The following is a 19,399-nucleotide window of genomic DNA, read 5'->3' as shown; positions in this document are numbered from 1 at the left end:
TAATTATATGTATTATATTATATATCACATGTTATTTTATATTAATTGTGTTATATTGTATTGTATTATATTGTATTATATTACATTATATTATATTACATTACATTATATTATATTATATTATATTAATCTCTGAGTGTCAGGGGTACACAGACCCAAATCTGACCCAGCCATAGGTTCAGGATGAACATGTTTTGTACTCTATCATTATATCACTTACATATTAATTATTAAACTGACATTGTTCTATTCTATACATTGATTTCATCCAAGCATGGGTTTCTCGTGATCCCCCTCAAACACTTGAACATAGTTTCTCGTGATTCTTCTTACAATTAAACAATAATTATTTCTAATTACTGAACAATCATCACATGTAACCATTATATCATTTATCATATACTGTTTCACATGATCTGGCAAACACAAGGTCTAACATTTCCCAGGGCCTACCCTTAGCATTTTCCCAGGGCCTATTAAGCCTGACTTTCTTTCTAACTCCCCTGAATATACCATGATTTTATAAAGATTTTATCCCTGTACTATCAAGGGGACACCAGTGTCCCTGCCCCGCTGGCACCCCAATAGCTGCAGCAGCAAACCCCAAAGTGCTGCACTGCCAGAGATGGTGTCAGAAGCCAGGACATCCCTCTGGCTGTCCTGGATGGCTCCAGCCCCTGCCTGGGGCTCAGAGACCTTGGCACAGAGCCCAGGACACACCTGTGGGTTTGATTCTGACCCATGGAGCAAATTACCACCTTTATATCAAGAATTACAAGTCAAGAGAGTTTAAGCAGAATAATAGTTTGTCACAGGGTGAAAAATACATTTTTGGTGTTTTTAGAATGGGGGCTTGGGATACTAAGATGGAGGAATTTGGGCGTGCCTTGTCCTTCTTCTTTCTTCTTCTTGGCCTCCATCTTCTGGGTGATGCTGGCACTTTTGGATTGGTTTAAGGTAGAAGCTCACAGTCTAACATAGGTGATGGGTATTGGGAAGTTATGGTAGATAATGTACACATAGTTTTTGGTATAAAAGATAACACCAGTGTGCCTCAATCCAACCTGCCAGACAGACCTATGGTGGGTCAGAGAAATAATGTTACAGATGAGAAACAATAAACAACCTTGAGAATGAGAACAGAACAATCCTGACTCCTTCTTCCTGGAAAAGAGACTTTTATGGATCTCTGACCAGCAGAGACCCCGAGAAAATGGGATTTAGTTTGGGGTTCCTCCAGCTCACAGCTTTCCTGCTGCACCACCCCTGGCCAGGCAGCACCTGCAGGTGCTGATGCTTGCAGGTGCTGAGCTCACTCCACAGCACTACCACAGAGCTGGGCCAGGAGCCCTGGGGAGCAGGCCAGCCTGGGGATGCTGAGAGCCTGCAGGGAGCCAGCAGGGAGCAGGGGATCCCTGCCAGCCCCGTGGTCCATCTGGCACGCTGTGGAGCAGGCTGGCAATCCCCACTCTGCAGCAACCTGCCTGGCAAGCTGCTGGGCACTCAGCGAGCCTGGAAGGCACCGGTGCCCATCTGCCAGCCTGGCAAGTGGCAGGCAGTGGAGGAGCCCCAGCTCCCAGCACCAGCAGGGTGGAGCTGGGAGGCAGGACAGCATCCTGCAGGCCACTGCCAGGAGCCTCAGCAGGCTTGGCAGGGGCTGGAGAGCCCCCACCACTCTTAGTCGCTCTCATATTTCAGGAAATCCATGTAGGGAAGGAGCTCCCTTGCCCATCAGGAAATCACAATTCTCCAGGCTGTAATTCCAAAGTTATCCTGTGCAGGAGCATCGGGGGTAGGATGGTGGGGATGGACGGAGAGCAGAGATCTCTGCAGCCAGGGCTGGGAACTTGGGGTTTATTGCAAAGGGCCTGGGTGCAGGGCCCTGCTGGGAGCTGCCAGCCACAGCTCAGAGCAGGACTGAGAGAAGAGAGGGGGAGAGAGGGTGAGAGGGGAAGAGAGTAAAAGGGTAAGAGAGTAAAAGGGGTTAACAGAGCAAGGTTCTCATTACAATACCATCAATCTTCTTCTGTGCTGAATATTCTGATTCTCACTAACCAATCTAGTCCAAGATACAAATCCTACAGCATTTCCATACAGCCTATAGGAATCATTACATTACCATCCTGTGGTACATTTTAAACCCTACAAACTCCTCTTTGGGCCCCTTCTGCCAAGCTGGCAGGGTCTGCTCTGAGCCTTGGGCCTGTCTGCAAGCAGAGGGGATTGTTTGATCAAAAGGGGATCACCTTCAGCTGGCCATGCCATTGTTTTCCAGTTGTTCAGGAACTGAGGGATCTCAAAGCTTGCTTTCATTTCAATCTCCCTTAGAGTTTCCATATTCTCAAAATCTTTTGCCAGGCAATCATATTTGTAAGGCTTTCCTGGTTCATCTTCCCCAAGAATCCTGCAAGCTCCTCCCCAGCCAGGTGACCCCAGCTCTGCTGTACAGCATCTCCTGAGGCTCTGCACTGCTGGCACTGCCCACACCTTCCACAACCCTGGGCACTGGTCATCCCCTGCCCCTGGCTGGCCCCAAGGCCACCACTCCAATGTCAGCACACCTTTGATGGGGAGCCAGCACCTCCTGTGGGCTCCTCCAGCTGCAGAGCTGAGCTTTCTGAAGGCATGAGTTGTTAATAAACAATGGGGAAATAATATCTGTCTCTTCAATAGCCTCAGGAGTATCGTGGTCATTTTCCCTTGGTTTTTCCTAAAACAGCACAGACAGCATGTGAGGAGCTGTGGGTGTTTCAGACAGGTATGAACACCTACAAAAAAGGCTCTAAGTGGTCTCTGCTGTGTCTTAACCTTCTGGTGGCTCACAAATCCACGCCAGGATGGTACCAGTCACAGCCCAGACCCTGCAGATGTAGCACAAGTGATTAACCTGAGGTTGTGCTGGGCTCCTTTGGGAGCAGAGGCTCTGGCAGGGTGCACAGGTACCTCTGGGCAGGTGAAGGTGGAGCCTGAGCCAGCAGGTCTGGCAGTGCTGGTGTCACTGTCACTTCCTCTCCTAGGCTCAAACCAGCCCTGGTTCTGCTGCTCTCCTTCAGAGAAACCTTTCAGAAGCACCACAGGAGATTGGTGGGATTTGGGCTGGGAACTTGTGGCTCAAGCTGCCCTGGACCATCCCTGTCCCCAGTTTGTTCAAAACCCCACCCTTCAGTGAGCAGAGTGTCCCAGGGCACCGGCAGGAGCCCTGTGTGCACTGAGGAGAGCTGAGCCCCACTCCTCAGAGGGTTCAGCCTTTCTCCAGCCCTGTCCCTCTGCTCCAAAGACAATTCTGCCTGCCCTGAACACCTCAGGGCCCCCTGGGAAGTGAAACCCCCTCAAACCCTGGGGCCAGGTGATCAGATTTAAGGTCTTCCAGCAGGAAAGTCATGCTGAGCAGTGAAGGACAACGCTGGCATGGTGCACAACCATCCCTTTGCTTCCAACTGGGTTTTGAAACAACACACATTGTAAGCTATTTTTTTGAGCTTTTTTTTTTTGATCAATTCTTGGGAACTGTGTCTCTTTCCACCTCCAACAGCCTGAATCCCTGCCCATGCTTCTGGTGGCTTCAGCTGCTGCAAGGATGCCTGTAATGAGGAGAGGGAAGACCATCTGAGCCATGCCTGAGCCACACTCCCCAACAGCAGTTGCTGCTAATTCGTGCCATGATCAGCTGTGCAATTTGGAGATATTTCACCTCCTGAATGTGCTGGACTGGGCAGCCAGAGCTCAGCCCTCCCCTTACACCAAGCAGGAGTCACCTGGAGAAGGTCTGTCAGGATTTATGGCCTCTCTAAAGAGGCAGGAGTGTAGGAGAGTCTGGGGGCAGGATGGTGGGGATGGACAGAGAGCAGAGATCTCTGCAGCCAGGGCTGGAACTTGGGGTTTATTGCAAAGGGCCTGGGTGCAGGGCCCTGCTGGGAGCTGCCAGCCACAGCTCAGAGCAGGCCTGAGAGAAGAGAGGGGGAGAGAGGGTGAGAGGGTGAGAGAGTAAAAGGGTAAGAGAGTAAAAGGGGTAAGAGAATAAATGGGGTAAGAGAGTAAAAGGCAAGAGCTAAGAGATAAGAGCTAGGAGAGCGAGGTTCCCATTACAACACCATAAATCTTCTTCTGTGCTGAATATTCTGATTCTCACTAACCAATCTAGTCCAAGATACAAATCCTACAGCATTTCCATACAGCCTATAAGAATCATTCCATTACCACACTGGGTTACATTTTAAACCCTACAAACTCCTCTTTGGGCCCCTTCTGCCAAGCTGGCAGGGTCTGCTCTGAGCCTTGGGCCTGTCTGCAAGCAGAGGGGATTGTTTGATCAAAAGGGGATCACCTTCAGCTGGCCATGCCATTGTTTGCCAGTTGTTCAGGAACTGAGGGATCTCAAAGCTTGCTTTCATTTCAATCTCACTTAGGGTTTCCATATTCTCAAAATCTTTTGCCAGGCAATCCTATTGATAAGGCTTTCCAGTTTCATCTTCCCCAACACAGGAGTTGGCTGTTTGCTGTTATTATGGGCTGTATTTTTCTCCCTCAGCAGCCTGCACTTACTCCCTGTGCTGGCTGCTGCTGCCATTGCTACTGGAGCCTTGTGGGGTGGGAAGAGCTGGGTTTGGGCTGACACAGCCTCACTCCCTCCTCTCAGGGAGCACAGAGCACCATGGGGGACGTGAGCTGACCAGGTGGGACCACACAGCCAAAGCCCCTTGGGACACCTGAGTCCTTCTGTTCCATTCTGCCCTTCCACACCACATTCTTGTGGATTATCAGTGGGAAATCACTGCTGGGCACACTCCACCATGCCACGAGCACACACAAGCTCAGCTCAGCACCTGGACATGAGCTGACCAGGTGGGACCACATGGCCAAACCCCCTGGGACACCTGAGTCCTTCTGTTCCAGCCTGCCCATCCTCCTGGAAGGCACACAGGGGCCAAGAGCTCACAGCTTGGAAGAGCTGCAACAGCATATTTCCAATTTGACAAAATTGGCAGTGAAGGAAAGGCTGTTTTGGGGTCTTGCTTTCATCCTTTCCACAATACAGTGTTTCACAGGATGGTGAAAGGGGGAGAAAACGCTTAGAAGAGAAAAGGGAAACAAAAATTCCAGCCCTGGACCTCTTGTCTGCCTTCCAGGTGAGGGATTGCAATAAATGAACCACTTGTGTTAAAAGTGACACCACCCACCCCACAGCTGTGGGGATTGTAGGGCCAGAACTGTCAGCTCAGTCACAGAGAGGAACTGGAGGTTTTGCCTTGTGTCTGTCCTGGATGTCCTGGATGTCCCCAACAGGCTTTTCTGCAATAAAAGGTGCATCAGGAAGAAAATGACAGCACCACACAGAGCCTGGAGTGCATATGGAGAGCCTGGTTCAGTTGCTGCCTCAGTTTCCCCCCTTGGACACTAAAAATAGTCCAGCCCCAAAGACTCAAACAAACTATTTCCTAATAAGCATCTGTATCCCATCTCAGACCAAGCTCTCCTACCCATCCTCTTTTCCTTTTCTCTAATATGGTCAGGCCCAAGGCCTTTCAAGAATCAGCCCCAGCCTCACCCACCCCTCCTGGGCAGCCCAGAAGGGAAAGCGGCACTTCATTTTAAAATCCTGATATCACAATCCTTCAGTTCCAAAAAATAAGCTGGAATAGGTTGGAATTTTTGTTTCCCTTTTCTCTTCTAAGTGTTTTCTCCCCCTTTCACCATCCTGTGAAACACTGTACTCTGAAAAGGATGAAAGCAAGACCCCAAAACAGCCTTTTCTTCACTGCCAATTCTGTCAAATTGGAAAGGTGAAAGACAAGCTTCTCCAGGCATTTTTCCCCCTCATTTAACTGAAGGCTCTGTGGCAGGGGAACATCCCTCTGAGCAGCTGTGCTTCCAGGCTGCTCAGAGTGTCTGCTACCTGTGGGAGCAGATGGAGGCCCGTGGCACCTGTGAGGCTTTCATCTCCTATCTGTTCTCTCTCTTTTCCATGAGCATCATGTGTTTATTCCCCCTTTCACACCTACAAGTCCCACTGGAGTTGCCCCATGTTTTGCCTTTCCCCCTTTCACACCCACAAATCCCACTGGATTTGCCCCATGTTTTGCCCTATTTTGTCTCTTCCATTTTTCCCATATCCTGACTGAACTTACACATCAGCAGATCACTCTGTCTAGGAATTTTTTTTTTTTATGGGCTTGTTGCCACTGCCTTACCAAAATTCCCCCAGGTTTTTAGCTCCACACTGCTCACAGTGCTTCTCTTCCTGTGCTTAAGCTGCCATAGCTGCTCCCAGACAGTGCCTTGGAAAGTGTCTGATCTCTGAGCCCCTCCTGGAGCTTGTCCCATTCTGCCCTTCCTGCACAGCCACATCAAATTCTTCTGAATTATCGGTGGGAAATCACTGCTGGACACACTCCACCATGCCACGAGCACACACAAGCTCAGCTCAGCACTATTTTGCCCCTAAAATAAGAGCTGCTCCTTAAGGAGGAGGCAGAGCTCTTTAAAAAAGAGCTTTTTTTTTTTTATTTTCAGCCACTGTATGAACACTACTCCAGTGTCTTCTCCACCACAAAATTTGGGTCAAACAGGACCAGGGGAGGACCAGGAGAGTTTTTGTTTCCTTCCATCACGAGCATCCCTCACCTCCTGCTCATTTCCCTAATTTTTGGCAAGCAGGAGCAGGAACTCAAGGCACTGGCAGTGCCCATTCTCCTGCCTCCCATAGGCCAGCACAGGCTCCATATTCAGCATCCTGCAGATCTCGTGTCTCTGGCACAGTTGGTGACACTGTAATAAACACTGAAACTAATAGCAGGTATTTGTGAGCCATGTTTTGTTCTCTGCAAAATGTTAATAGAGAAAAATCTGCAGCACCATGCCAGGAAATCTTTTTATATCTTATTTCCAGACTACCCTAATATCAATTTATATCTGCAATTCAATTAATGTTCTGGGAGAGGCAAATTAGCATCCCCAGGTCCCTCCTGTCTCAGAAAAGCAAGTTCCCGTGGAGAGAGGAGTCTGGCACAGCCTCTCTCAGGGGCTCAAAATCAATCAGGGCAAGACCCCAAACACACAGAGATCCCCTAAATAACCAGGGGATGGCTTCAGACATGCCCTGAAACACCTTTTTGTGTCATGAAGCAGCATTTAACCCCTCCTGAAATTGGTAGAGGGGTGCATGGCACTCCACCTGTAAATCTGCCTGCTAATAAGTGCATCAAGTCTGAAGTCTATAGATTTTAAAACATGAATCAGATCAGATGATGTCACTCAACTGTGTGTGCATCCAGTGGATTTTATGCTCCTGGAAGCAGCAGGATACTGCAATTTTAATTTGAGTGGAACAAGGGAGCTGCTCTTAAAAAATAATCAGGGCCGGTTCTGAGCCTTCTGAGGACACTGCTCAAGTTGTGCTAGGGGAGGTTTAAATTGGATAAGAGGAAAAAGAGTGAAAGGGTTGCTGGGCATTAGGACAGGCTGCCCAGGGCACTGGTGGAGTCAGTGTTCAAAAAATGTGTGGATGTGGCACCTGGGGATGTGTTTTAGTAGCAGCCCTGGCAGTGCCACAGGCCAAAGTGTAGGGAACAGGAAACCCCACTTCCCTTCAAAATCCCTGCACAGCTCAGCCCACTGCAGGCAGGGCTTTGGGCAGAGGCAAAGCCCTGGAAATTAAAAAACTCCTCATGTAAGTGTCCTCAGCATGCTGGCAGCGTCCTGAGGAGAGCAGGGAGTTCCTTAGGAAAAGCACTTGTGCAGGCAAACAGCTCCACTTCCATCCTGAACAGCCCCTCTGAGTTCATGTCCTGAAATAGCCCCGGGAGCCATTTCCCAGCAGGATTGCACAGGAACCCCCCCCTTTCTCCAGCACAGCCTCTGTGGTTTTATCTGCATTGATGGGCAATGAATAACCCAGGACACATCTGCAGGAAAACACAGGATGCCCTGGAAAATGCTCCAAGCCCAGGATCTGCCCATGGCCCCAGCGTGTGGGAGCTGTGTCCCCACAGAGCCTGGCCACCCGTGAATAATCCTAATGAACAACTCATAAATTAATTCACCAAAATGATTTTCCAACTGGCTTCTGTTGCCCTGTTCTTCTAAGTTCTTCTAAGGCTTCTGAAGTTTACATTCTTGTAATGGAGTTTCTCACGCAGTTTTATGTAAATAATTATTGTTTTACAGTCTTTTCTGGAGGAGGAGAAATTTGATGGACTGTTGGTTTGTCCAGTATCATTGGAGAGGTGGCACTGTCATCCTCCAATCCACTGTTACTTTTGAAAATCTATAAATGTTGGAGTCAGAAATTAAACTTCCATTCTTCACCTTCTTCTTACCTTGGGGTTCCAGTGTCTGTGTCATTTTATTTCGTGTCCTATTGCAACAGGCTTCAAGCTGAGCATGCAGTCAAGGGTCTGCTGCAAGTGGTGATGAGGAAAAGGCAAAGACAAGGTGGAAATGGTTCCAGCTGTTGATCCAAGGAGTGAGCAAGCTTGGTGGAGCATCCCTGTGGTGCTGCTGGAGCAAGAAGCCTGCAGGGGAACCCAAGCACTTCCAGCCCCACAGGAATGAGCAAGGGCTGGCCCTGCTTTCCCACCATCACTGGGTGCAGGATTTACCCCCCCAGAGAAAATGGCTGATGTCTCTTGACCTGAGAGAGGCTCATCACATGCAAATGGGAAATAATTCTATTTCATTTGGAAGATATGAATGGGCTGTATGGCTATTTCTGTTAAAAAAACAAAAACACAGAAGGACTGCAAAAATTAAAGCCAAATTAACTGTTAGAAACCACTTACTGCAACTTTTATGAGTCACAAGTCTCACCCAAATGCTCTCTGCTGAGCCCAAAGACTGTAGGGAAGCTGAATATTTTAGTCCTGTAAAACTCAGCTGCCAGAAGAAAAACTTAATGCAACTGAAACATATAAGAACACAATACAACAAGGGACCAGCAGGGCCACTGAAGGGGTGGGATCCACCATGACCCCCCTAAGATGAACATGGTAAACCACATGCTTTGAGGGAGATGGAATGAGGGCTGGCCCTGCTTTCCCACCATCACGGGGTGCAAGATTTACCCCCCCAGAGAAAATGGCTGATGTCTCTTGACCTGAGAGAGGCTCATCACATGCAAATGGGAAATAATTCTACTTCATTTGGAAGATATGAATGAGCTGTATGGCTATTTCTATAAAAAACACAGAAAGACTGCAAAAAGAAAGCAAAAAGTAACTGTTAGAAACCACTTACTGCAACTTTTATGTGGCACAAGTCTGAACCCAAAGAGTGTAGAGAAGCTGAATATTTCAATCGTGTAAAACTCAGCTGACAGAAGAAAGGGACCAGCAGGGCCTCTGAAGGGGTGGGATCCACCATGACCCCCCCAAGATGAACATGGTGAACCACATTGCTTTGAGGGAGATGGAAACCCTCAGGTCTCTGTCAGCCTGAGGAGCAGGTTCCTCCCAGTGTTCATGCTCCATTAAAAGATATAATGGACAATTCAGGGCCAGTGGAGAGGTGAAAGCATGGTCCATCACACTCCACCTCCAGGTGGAACAGGCCTGAAATAATTTGGAGAAAGGAAAGCCCAGAAAGGCAGGACAAGTTGTAGGAGCGTTGAGGGGTAGGACAGTGGGGATGGACAGAGAGCAGAGATCTCTGCAGCCAGGGCTGGAACTTGGGGTTTCTTGCAAAGGGCCTGGGTGCAGGGCCCTGCTGGGAGCTGCCAGCCACAGCTCAGAGCAGGCCCAAAGAGGGAGAGAGAGGGAAAGAGAAAGCAGGCAAGAGTGTGGTAAAGAGGATGAGAGAGCGAGGTTCCCATTACAACGCCATAAATCTTCTTCTGTGCTGAATATTCTAATTCTCACTAACCAATCTAGTCCAAGATACAAATCCTACAGCATTTCCATACAGCCTATAGGAATCATTCCATTACCACACTGGGTTACATTTTAAACCCTACAAACTCCTCTTTGGGCCCCTTCTGCCAAGCTGGCAGGGTCTGCTCTGAGCCTTGGGCCTGTCTGCAAGCAGAGGGGATTGTTTGATCCAAAGGGGATCACCTTCAGCTGGCCATGCCATTGTTTTCCAGTTGTTCAGGAACTGAGGGATCTCAAAGCTTGCTTTCAATTCAATCTCACTTATAGTTTCCATATTCTCAAAATCTTTTGCCAGGCAGTCACATTTATAAGGCTTTCCTGTTTCATCTTCCCCAACACAAGTGTTTCTGCAGATCCAAACAGAAGCTCAGTATGTGCTATTTAAATGCAATCCCTGCTCTGGGGCAGAAATTTCTCTTTTCAGCATCAATGTGAAGGGGTAGAGCCTTAGAGTGAGATGCTCAACATCCCTGGCCCTGGCCAGGCCACCCCTGGCACTGACATCTCTCCCCTCTCTGCATCGCCCCCATTTTCATTTCAGCCCCTCCATCTCATTGCATCTTGCAGCTACTTGCACACCAGCAGGGCACACATCCATGGCAAAGATCCTTCAGCTTCCTGTGCCAAGCATGAAGAGCTCTTTGACCTCAAGTCAAGGAGGTTTTCTAGCCCCCAGAAGACTTTTGTAGCTTTTCTTCCAGCCCTCTTTGTGCTTCTGCAGGCCCTGTCAGAGGCTGACAGCAGAGCTGCTGTGTTGTTCCTGGAATAGCTGTTCCAACGCCGTGTGAAGGATTTAGGTCACTCCTGACTCTTTGCTATTCCCCTTTTCATAAACCCAGTGTCAGGCAGATACACAGAATGACTCTGAAGCTGCCCTGAGTGATGCTTTGTGAGACTGAGTCTCTCATCTTGGAGAATGCATTTTCCAGGCTCTCAGGGGTGGATTTGTGGATGGCTCTTCAAATACAGCAGCTGGACTGGGGCTGTTTAATTGTCCTGAGGGTTTGGCAGCCATAACCTGCCCTGCTCAGGATTTTTGTCACCTGCAAACCTTACAGTCAATTTTACAATTGTTATCATCTTTACTAAAATTACTTCACAGCTCTGTCTTTCTAATTCCCAGTCCCAGTAGGGGCAGCACCTCTCCTTCATCTCAGGGTTGGTATTGGTCAGAGGCTCTGCCACAAAGCTGGGCACAGCTGACATTTGACATGCCCAGTTTACAGCATTAATGATGCCCTTGCTGGTGCTGGTTCCTCAGGGATTTGTGTCCAGCCTCCCTAGCCCTCAGTGCTGCCAGGGGGCTGCTCAGAACTGCTGGGACATGGCCTGGACCAGCATGGATGTTTTCACCATGAGTCTGTCCAGCCAGAGCCACTTTTCATACCAACAGCCATTCATTTTGCCAGTGTGTAGCTGCAGAAACTCAATTATCCCTCCTAACACCAGATCTGGGTTCATGGCTTCCTTTCTCAAACCATCATAATTTTGTAAATCCCCACATTCTTCGGATTTTCCAAGTTTTCAAGGCTTGCTAAACCTCTTGGTTCACAACTCAAACTTCCCAGCTGACACCTTTGTGTATCCCAGGTTTAGACTTTCCACGGCATCAACCTGAAAACGTTGGATGTCCCAGGGCTTGCACCCTCCTTAGTTCAACATGCCAGATTTTCCAAGGAAAACCAGCTGAGCTGTAGCAATATTTCATAGAACCACAGAACCACAGATCAGTTGGGTTAGAAGAGACCTTAAACACCCTCTGGTTCCACCCCCTGCCATGGCAGGGACAACTTCCACTGTCCCAGGGGCTCCAGCCTGGCCTTGGGCACTGCCAGGGCTCCAGGGGCAGCCCCAGCTGCTCTGGCAATTCCAGCCCAGCCCCTGCCCACCCTGCCAGGGAACAATTCCCAATTCCCAAGATCCCATCCAGCCCTGCCCTCTGCCACTGGCAGCCATTCTCCCTTATCCTGTCATAGAAAGACACATCCAGCCTTCAGTCACAGGTGGACTCTACATCCTCATTTGTTGATTATTTATTCCTCCAATAAGCTAAAATAATTAATATGATTTTGCATTCTAAAGGGATATTCTGTTCTGAATATCACCTCTGGAGAGTGAGCCAGCCAGCAGTCAAGGAAGGAGCTGCAAACTATCAGCTGTATGTATTAGGGAGAAAAATTATTCAGAAAAATTAAATGAAGATAGAGACTTCCCAGTGAAACTTTGTTGTCAGATACTCAAAATGGTCACATCATTGAAAGGAGAGGAACAGCTGGAGTCCATCCTATTTCACTGGAAAAGGAGGGGAAGAAATAGTAAATTGATGATCCCAAATTGATATGTATGTGTCAAAGAGCAGTAAGGGCAAACAAATAGCAACATAAATAATAACATTTTATATTGATCAGTGAGTACAAGATGACCCTGAATCTAAGCAATGCCAGAAATTCAATGGGAGGTTTGAGAAAAGATGACTCAAATTGAATCAATACCTTGAGCTGCTTCCTTTGTCCAACAGTTTATTATGATTCTGAAAAATCCCTTGCTTGAAAATTTTTACAGTAATTCAAGAAGCTGAGCAGGTGCTGTGTTGGGGAAAATGGCAAAAAGGAAAGAAGGGAGAAAGTGCACGAGGGGAATTGAACATGAGAACTTGAAAATAAAATAAAATGAAATGAAATAAAATAAAATAAAATAAAATAAAATAAAATTAAATTAAATTAAATTAAATTAAATTAAATTAAATTAAATTAAATACCTCAAAGAGTTTCAAAGTTTGGGTGGGAGTGGAAAGGTCAAAAACTGATAAAAATTTTCACCCAGCTCAGCCTTGCAGGGTGTCAGGGGACAGGATTTGGGGAGGTGATTTACACTGTCCCACATCCCTTGGGAAGGTTCCCAGCAAGGCACAGAGCAGTGAGTGCCCCTTCCCTGCAGCCCCCTGCTAATGACCCAGCAGAGCAGCTTGTGGTGGCCTGGGAATGGCTTCTCTTTCTGATATGGGGATCAAAGAGGGCTCTGGAGCCGCGAATCCCTGCGGGAGGATGAGGGGTCGGCTGGGATTAAGACGTGCAGTAATTTGTGAAGGGTAGGAACAGAAGGAATGAGCTATTAGGAGAAGGATTCGTGGCTGGCAGGATCAAAGAGCACCAGTAGGAAATGTTTAGAAGGCGCTGGGAACAAAGGGAATTCAAACCCATATGAGTCTATTAATAGACACAGGAAATTTATTAACAGCGGCAACAAATCAAGTGTTCAATAACTTCCTAAATTCTGCTTTTGCAGAGAAACCAGATCTCTTTTCATAAAGCTGATGAAGGACTTGCAAGACTGCTATTAGCCAAGAAATTTAAACAACATACCTAAAAATAAAGTGATATTTTACACCTACAGCCAGATAACCCAAACACTATCATCCTTGAAGTGTTGACAGAGGTGTATAGCAGGCTTTGGAAATACCAGACAACAGCTGAGTTAGAATTGAGCTATTGTGACAGCCTGAAATCAGATAATTACAGGTTGTATATTGATATTAAGTAATAATTAGATAATAATTTCATATTAGAATAACAGAAGGATTATAAATATATACCTAAGCTTGGTGAGGTGTTAAACAGCAAAGGTGGGGTAGGATCAAGAAAGCAGCAACTCTGGGAAGAAATTCAGGGTGAGCAAAGCAGAGCTGAACTGCAAGGAGTGCCTCTGTAACAGAGAGCTTTTAGCTTAAATTTGGGGGTATATACTGACAGAATGGGTACATTTAACCAGGACAGGGAGTGCAAGTCCTGGACATGGCACAGTGACACCCTGGCACTTTGGACCCAGGCTTGGCATCCACCTGGCATGTGGAAAAGATAGAAATAGTTGCAAAGAGCCATGAGCAATGGAAGAAATAAATAGTGTTGTGATGAGAAAATGTGGGTTGTTTCCTCAGGAGGATATTGGGGGCTCAGAGGGGCTTGCAGTGGGCAGCCTTTGTCAGAGGCTCTCTGTGCAATTGGACAGGGAAAGGCAGAGCTGCCTGCAAATGTCTGGGACATGAGGCCAAGAGATTTCCCACTACCAAGAGATCATTCTGGTATTCACAAAGGTGATTTTCCAGACCATGAAGTCTTCAGAACAAAAATGGACTCTTTTGGGCAAATTCAACAGCTGGTCTCAATATGAGATTGCTTTGGGAAAGGAAACTTATGGCAGGCCCTGCAAAGTGATCTGCTGATTGTTGGGGCTTTAATCTCAGTAAATAACCTTTTCCTCTGCCTTTTTGAAGCATGGGGAGAAGATTCCCATCTCCCCTCTCCAATAAAGATGTCAGGTCAAAGAACATATCTATGAGAGAAGCAGGAATACTGGGTGCACATGTTCCTTTAGATCTTCCTCCTCTACATCCATCCCTGTGCCCTCTTATTCACCTTTTTATGAAGTATCAGATTCAGGATAAAAAGGTCACGGACCAGGGGACATTGGGCTTTTTCTTTCAAGCAGAACATGCTCTATATTTTCATGCATGCTAGACTGAGGATCAATTTGTGGCAGAAAACAAAGTTCATTAATGGGAGCACTGCAAAGAGTGGGAACCAGCTTAGGAGGACATTCGGTGCCAGATCGCTGCAAGGCACTAATGAGGGAGGAAGAGAGAGGGGAGAAGGGAAGACAGCAGGAGGTTTTCTTCCCAGTCACATTGCCTCATATCCCACTGCACCCTCTCCTCCTGCAGTGCTGCTCCAGTGTGTCCAACACCCTGTCCACCAGTGCCCCTCTGAGGGGTTTCCTCCTGGCTGCTCATCCCCAGGAGCTGGCCCAAACCAGGCTGCAAATGTGCTGAGCTTTTCTGGCAACGCTTCAGAATAAATGGCAAACCATTTCTGCAGCTCGTTTCCATTGTAGTATTAATCAAACTGAATTCCTGTGGTGCTCATATGGATGTCATATGTAAATCCCACTGCTCATTCCAAATTAAAGCCAATGGAGAAATTTCACTCCTGTCCCCATCCTGCAGCTCTGAGCTCTTGTGCATTTATTCCATTCATGAAATCCTGATTTCTGTGGACATGAGGGAATACCAGAGTTGATGATACCCATGAGAAGCGTTGGTAATACTTATGAATTAATAGAGAAGGTGCTCAGGTGAAAGGCTGAAGCAAACACACTTCCAATGTCCTACCTCAGCCAAGTACTCCACATCTTAAAATAGAAGTCCTCACCAGCATTTCAAACTCTCCATCCCTCAATGTAGTTCAGAACAAGAGATTTTTCAGGCCAGTGCTAGCCCTCAGCAGTGGTCAGTGTCACCATTCAGAAGAAGACATGAGAAACTTCCAAACAGCAGCTCTGGAACAGTTTCAAAGAGTTTCCCCCACACACATATGCTATTAGAAATCCCACCCTGTTTGATGAAGTATATGCTTTTATTTATAATTTTTTTGTGGTGAGAGACAGGCAAATACAAGTTTATTTTGCTCTGAGAGTACTGATCCCTCTTTTCTCTCCTTGAGAAGAGGGTGAACAAATTGGGGGACCCCAGAAGGTAGCTGCTGATCAGGCAGAAGCTCCTTTGGCCTTGGGTGGAACTTTCAGCCTTGCACAGACTGAATCAAGTCCAACATCTGAACTAGGACAGCGTGAGCACCTACAGGGTGTCCCTGGCCCTCGGTGCAGCTCTGTCCCTGGGGAGCACTGCAGCCCTCAGCCCATCAGACTAATGCCATTCACTTCCCAGAGGAAAAGGGAGGAACACAGGAATGGGCTGAGGTGGTTCCAGCCCTTCCTGACAGGCTGGGGACTGGTGGGAAGGTCCCACCCTGGAGCCTTTGCCCACCCTGTGCCTCCCTGGCTGGCACCAGGCTTGGAAGTGGGCAGTGAGCAGATAAATCACAGTTTGGCCTTCTCTCTGTCACAGATAACAAACCACTCTCTGCAGGAAGCCACACATATCACAGAACTTTCCAGAAACAGACTCCATCAAGCCCTATCCACACCAGGGGTGTTTTTCTTCTGATCTTCTTTTGACCTAAAGCACTCAAGCCTCCATGGAATCTCCCAGAACAAGAAATCATTCAGGGGAGACTCCTACATTAGCCGTGCTTTGGAAATTGTTCAGGTGCTTTCTCACTGAGACTTGTCACACATGTCTGTGTCACTCCAAAGGTATGTAGGAAAATATATAGGAAAATATATTAGGAGAAAACTCTTCCTTGTGAGGGTGGTGAGGCCCTGACACAGGGTGCCCAGAGAGGGCAACCCCCTGGCAGTATCCAAGGCCAGGCTGGACAGGGTTTGGAGCAACCTGGGACAGTGGAAGGTGTCCCTGCAATGGCAGAGGTGGCACTGGGGCATTTTTTCCTCTTCCAACCCAAACCATTCTGAGATTCTGTGGTGTATCCACTGTCCCACTGAAATACCTGGGTCATGAGACCCAGGTCTACCCCCAGAGGCTCACTGACCACTCACTTGAGGATCTGAACAGATGTGAACTGAACCTCCAGACCACAAGAATCACCGATTGCTTGGGTTGGAAAAGCCCTCTAAGATCAAATCCAACAGTTACCCTGGCACTGCCAAGGCCACCACTAACCCATGTCCCCAAGTGTCACATCTATGTGTTTTAAACCCCTCCAGCAACTCCACCACTGCCCTGGGCAGCCTGTGCCAGGGCTGGACAACCCTTTCCATGGAGAAATTTTTCTCAATATCCAATCTAAACCTCCCTTGGCACAGCTTGAGGCTCTTTCCTCAAGAGGAAACTGGGAGTTTGTTGTTGTTAACTGGGAGTTCCCAAGATAAGGGGTGGCAGAGCATGGTTTTGGGGTACCATGTGTAGGCTTTGGTGGCTCTACAGGACAGAGAAGGTCCCCAGTGAGGTCCATCTCTGGTCAGGGGACAGCACCAAGGATGCTTATGGGGTCAGCTCACACAGGTTCCTCCCCAGATGGAACATGGGGGTAATGAGGTACAACAGAGGCACAAGGGATCCTTTTAGCTTTAGGGCTCCTTTAGGGAGTCCCAGGGGTCTTAGTCTGGGGGGAATTTTGGGACACTGAGTCCCCAGACACATCTATACAGCTGTGGTGTGTCTGGCTGGGATGGCACTGCAGGGACAGGTCCTGCCCAGGCTGGGAGGAAAGGGAATATCTGGGGATTGCCTGTCCCCAGCATCTGCTGTGCTGCATGGATCCACCCCAGTCAGTCCTGGCTGCCCCCAGTGGGGAGCCAGGCAAGGATGGACCTCACTCTGCAGTACCAAGGGGGTCTCTGGTGGGGTCCAGCAGGTCACAGTGGGGCTCTGCTCTGCCCAGAGGGTCCTGGCTGGGCACTGGGGCACCCACTCCTGGGTCTGGAGATCATGGTAGGCATCTGCCCTGTGCCCATGTGTCCTGCGTGGGCAGGGAGGTCTGTCCCAAGGCTGGGGCTCACAGTGGGGTCTGTCCTGTCCCAAGGGTCCTGGGATGGCTCAGAAGGGTCTGTCCCCAGGCCGGGGCTCACAGTGGGGTCTGTGCTGTCCCAAGGGTCCTGGGACGGCTCAGAGGGGTCTGTCCCCAGGCTGGGGCTCATGGTGGGCTCTGTCCTGTCCCAAGTGTCCTGGGATGGCTCAGGGGGGTCTGTCCCCAGGCTGGGGCTCATGGTGGGTTCTGTCCTGTCCCAAGTGTCCTGGGATGGCTCAGGGGGGTCTGTCCCCAGGCTGGGGCTCATGGTGGGCTCTGTCCTGTCCCAAGGGTCCTGGGGAGGGCTGGAGAGGGCTGTCCCCAGGCTGAAGATCATGGTGGGGGTCTGCCCTGTGCCTGGGGATCCCTTGAGGGCACAGGGGTTCCTCCCCAGGCACGGTGAGGACACCGCGGGTCTGCCCCGTGCCCAGAGTGCGGGTGGGGACCGGGGTCTGTCCCTGCCTGAGGACGGCCCCGAGCGGGCATGGCCGGGGCAGCCCGCGCGGCGCAGCGACGGTGGAGGGGTTTGTGAGGGCCGGGCCGGGCCGAGCGGAGCCGAGCCGAGCCAGGCCGGGCCGACTGGAGTCGAGCCGGGACGCGCCGAACCCAGCCGAGAGCGAGCGGAGCCGGGCCAAGCCGAGCCGGCTGGAGTCGAGCCGGGACGGGCCGAACCCAGCCGAGAGCGAGCGGAGCCGAGCCGGGCCAGGTCGGGCCGAACCCAGCCGAGCCGGCCGAGCGGAGCCGGGTCGAGCCGAGCGGGTTGAGCCGGGCCGAGCCGAGCCGGGACGGGCCGAACCCAGCCGAGACCGAGCGGAGCCGAGCCTTGCCAGAGCCCGAGCTGTGCCGAACCAGAGAGGAGCTGTGCCGAGACAAGCCGAGCCGAGCCGAACGCAGCCGAACCCAACCGAGCCGAGCCGAGTGGAGCCGCACCGACCCAGCCGAGCCTCGGCCGATCAGCTGCCGAAGCGCCAGCGCTGGCCGGAGCCGTCCCGGCGGCGGGGACGGCGCGGGGCCGGGCCGGGCCGGGCCGGGCCGGGCCGGGCCGCCGGTCCCTCCTCCCCGATCCCCCGCCGCTCCCCCTTCGCTCCTTCCCGTTCCCTCCCGTTCCCTCCCCGCCTCCCTGCGCAGCGCGAACATGGCGGCGGCGGCGGCGGCGAGGGACTGAGCAGCGCCAGCGCTCGGCGGCCGCGCAGGTGAGCGGGCGGCCCAGGGCGGGCGGCTCGGCCGGGCTCGGTCCGGCCCGGCCGGGGAAGCGCGGCGGGGCTCGGGCGGGGGTCGGGCCCGCAGCCCGGCCCGGATCTCATCCCTCCTGTCAGCGCGGCCCGGCCGCCGCTTCCGCGCGGTGCCCGGGCCGAGGGAGGCTGTCACCGCCCGCACCTGCTGGTGCCCGTCCGGGACCGGCCCTCCCGGCGGCCGGGCAGCGCCCCGGGGCTCCCCGGCCCCGCGGCTGCCCGGCCGGGCTGTGCCTCCTGGGGAAGCCTCTTCCAGGGCTTTGTTGTTGTGCCGGTTGTCCCCGGGCAGGGCCTCGGGCAGCCGCGGTACCGCCTCGCCCCGAGGCCTCGGAGCGGTTCTGGGGCCGGCCGGAGCCGCCCCCTCCCCGGCGCGTTTCGGTACCGGCCGGGCGCTCCTGTCCGGATAGGGAAAGCGGGACCGAGCTGCAGGAGGTGGCCCTGTCTGCGAGCTGTGCCCGCGGGGGTTTGTGCCCTTCCTCCCCCACGAGCCCTTCGGGGCTCGGTGACACCGTGCTGTCACCCCAGTGTGTGTGTGGAGCTGGTGCCCGGCGCTCCGAGCAGGTCCTGCTGCTGGAGGTGGCAGGGGTGACCCCGGGGAGCAGCCGGAGAAATCCCATCACCACCGTGCCTGGGGAGAAGCTGCGCCTCCTTCGCAGCCGCCCCGAGCCGAGCGCTGGGATAGAGCTGGGAGCGAGACAAGATTTGAGCGTTTCGTGCACAGTGAGATGTTTAAAAATAACCCCGGTGACGGCTGGCTCCTGTCGCGCAGGTTTAATCCGCAAGCTCTTTGAAGCTCCGGTGTAAAACTGTGGCAGCACTTTGGAGTGTGGATGACTGAAGGTAGAGCTGGTAAATCTGAGCAGGCAGCCTGAGTTTGGGATGC

At 50.8% G+C, this 19,399-nt stretch overlaps 2 protein-coding genes across 6 annotated transcripts in view; both read left to right on the top strand.

Moving 5' to 3' along the window:
* LOC139603088 (basic proline-rich protein-like) overlaps positions 1-18,481 on the top strand; it is a 128,821-nt gene extending 110,340 nt beyond the window's left edge. Inside the window, exon 4 of the mRNA XM_071453535.1 lies at positions 17,679-18,481. Coding sequence (XP_071309636.1) covers positions 17,679-18,481 — 803 coding nt within the window. The remainder of the gene's footprint in view (positions 1-17,678) is intronic.
* SCMH1 (Scm polycomb group protein homolog 1) overlaps positions 17,746-19,399 on the top strand; it is a 64,568-nt gene continuing 62,914 nt past the window's right edge. For 2 of the 5 annotated variants that reach the window (XM_071453418.1, XM_071453417.1), the window contains exon 1: positions 17,749-18,477. The gene's annotated coding sequence lies outside the window, so the exon portion shown is untranslated. Of the gene's footprint in view, positions 18,478-19,399 lie in introns of all 5 variants that reach the window. The other 3 variants (XM_071453419.1, XM_071453423.1, XM_071453422.1) reach the window with 3 other exon arrangements.

This window comes from Agelaius tricolor, unplaced genomic scaffold, assembly GCF_023055355.1.
Source record: "Agelaius tricolor isolate 1412-34295 unplaced genomic scaffold, bAgeTri1.0.p SCAF_36, whole genome shotgun sequence".
Taxonomy (NCBI): Eukaryota; Metazoa; Chordata; class Aves; order Passeriformes; family Icteridae; genus Agelaius; species Agelaius tricolor.
Note: the sequence above shows the minus strand (reverse complement) of the source record. Positions and strands in the feature narration are given on the sequence as shown.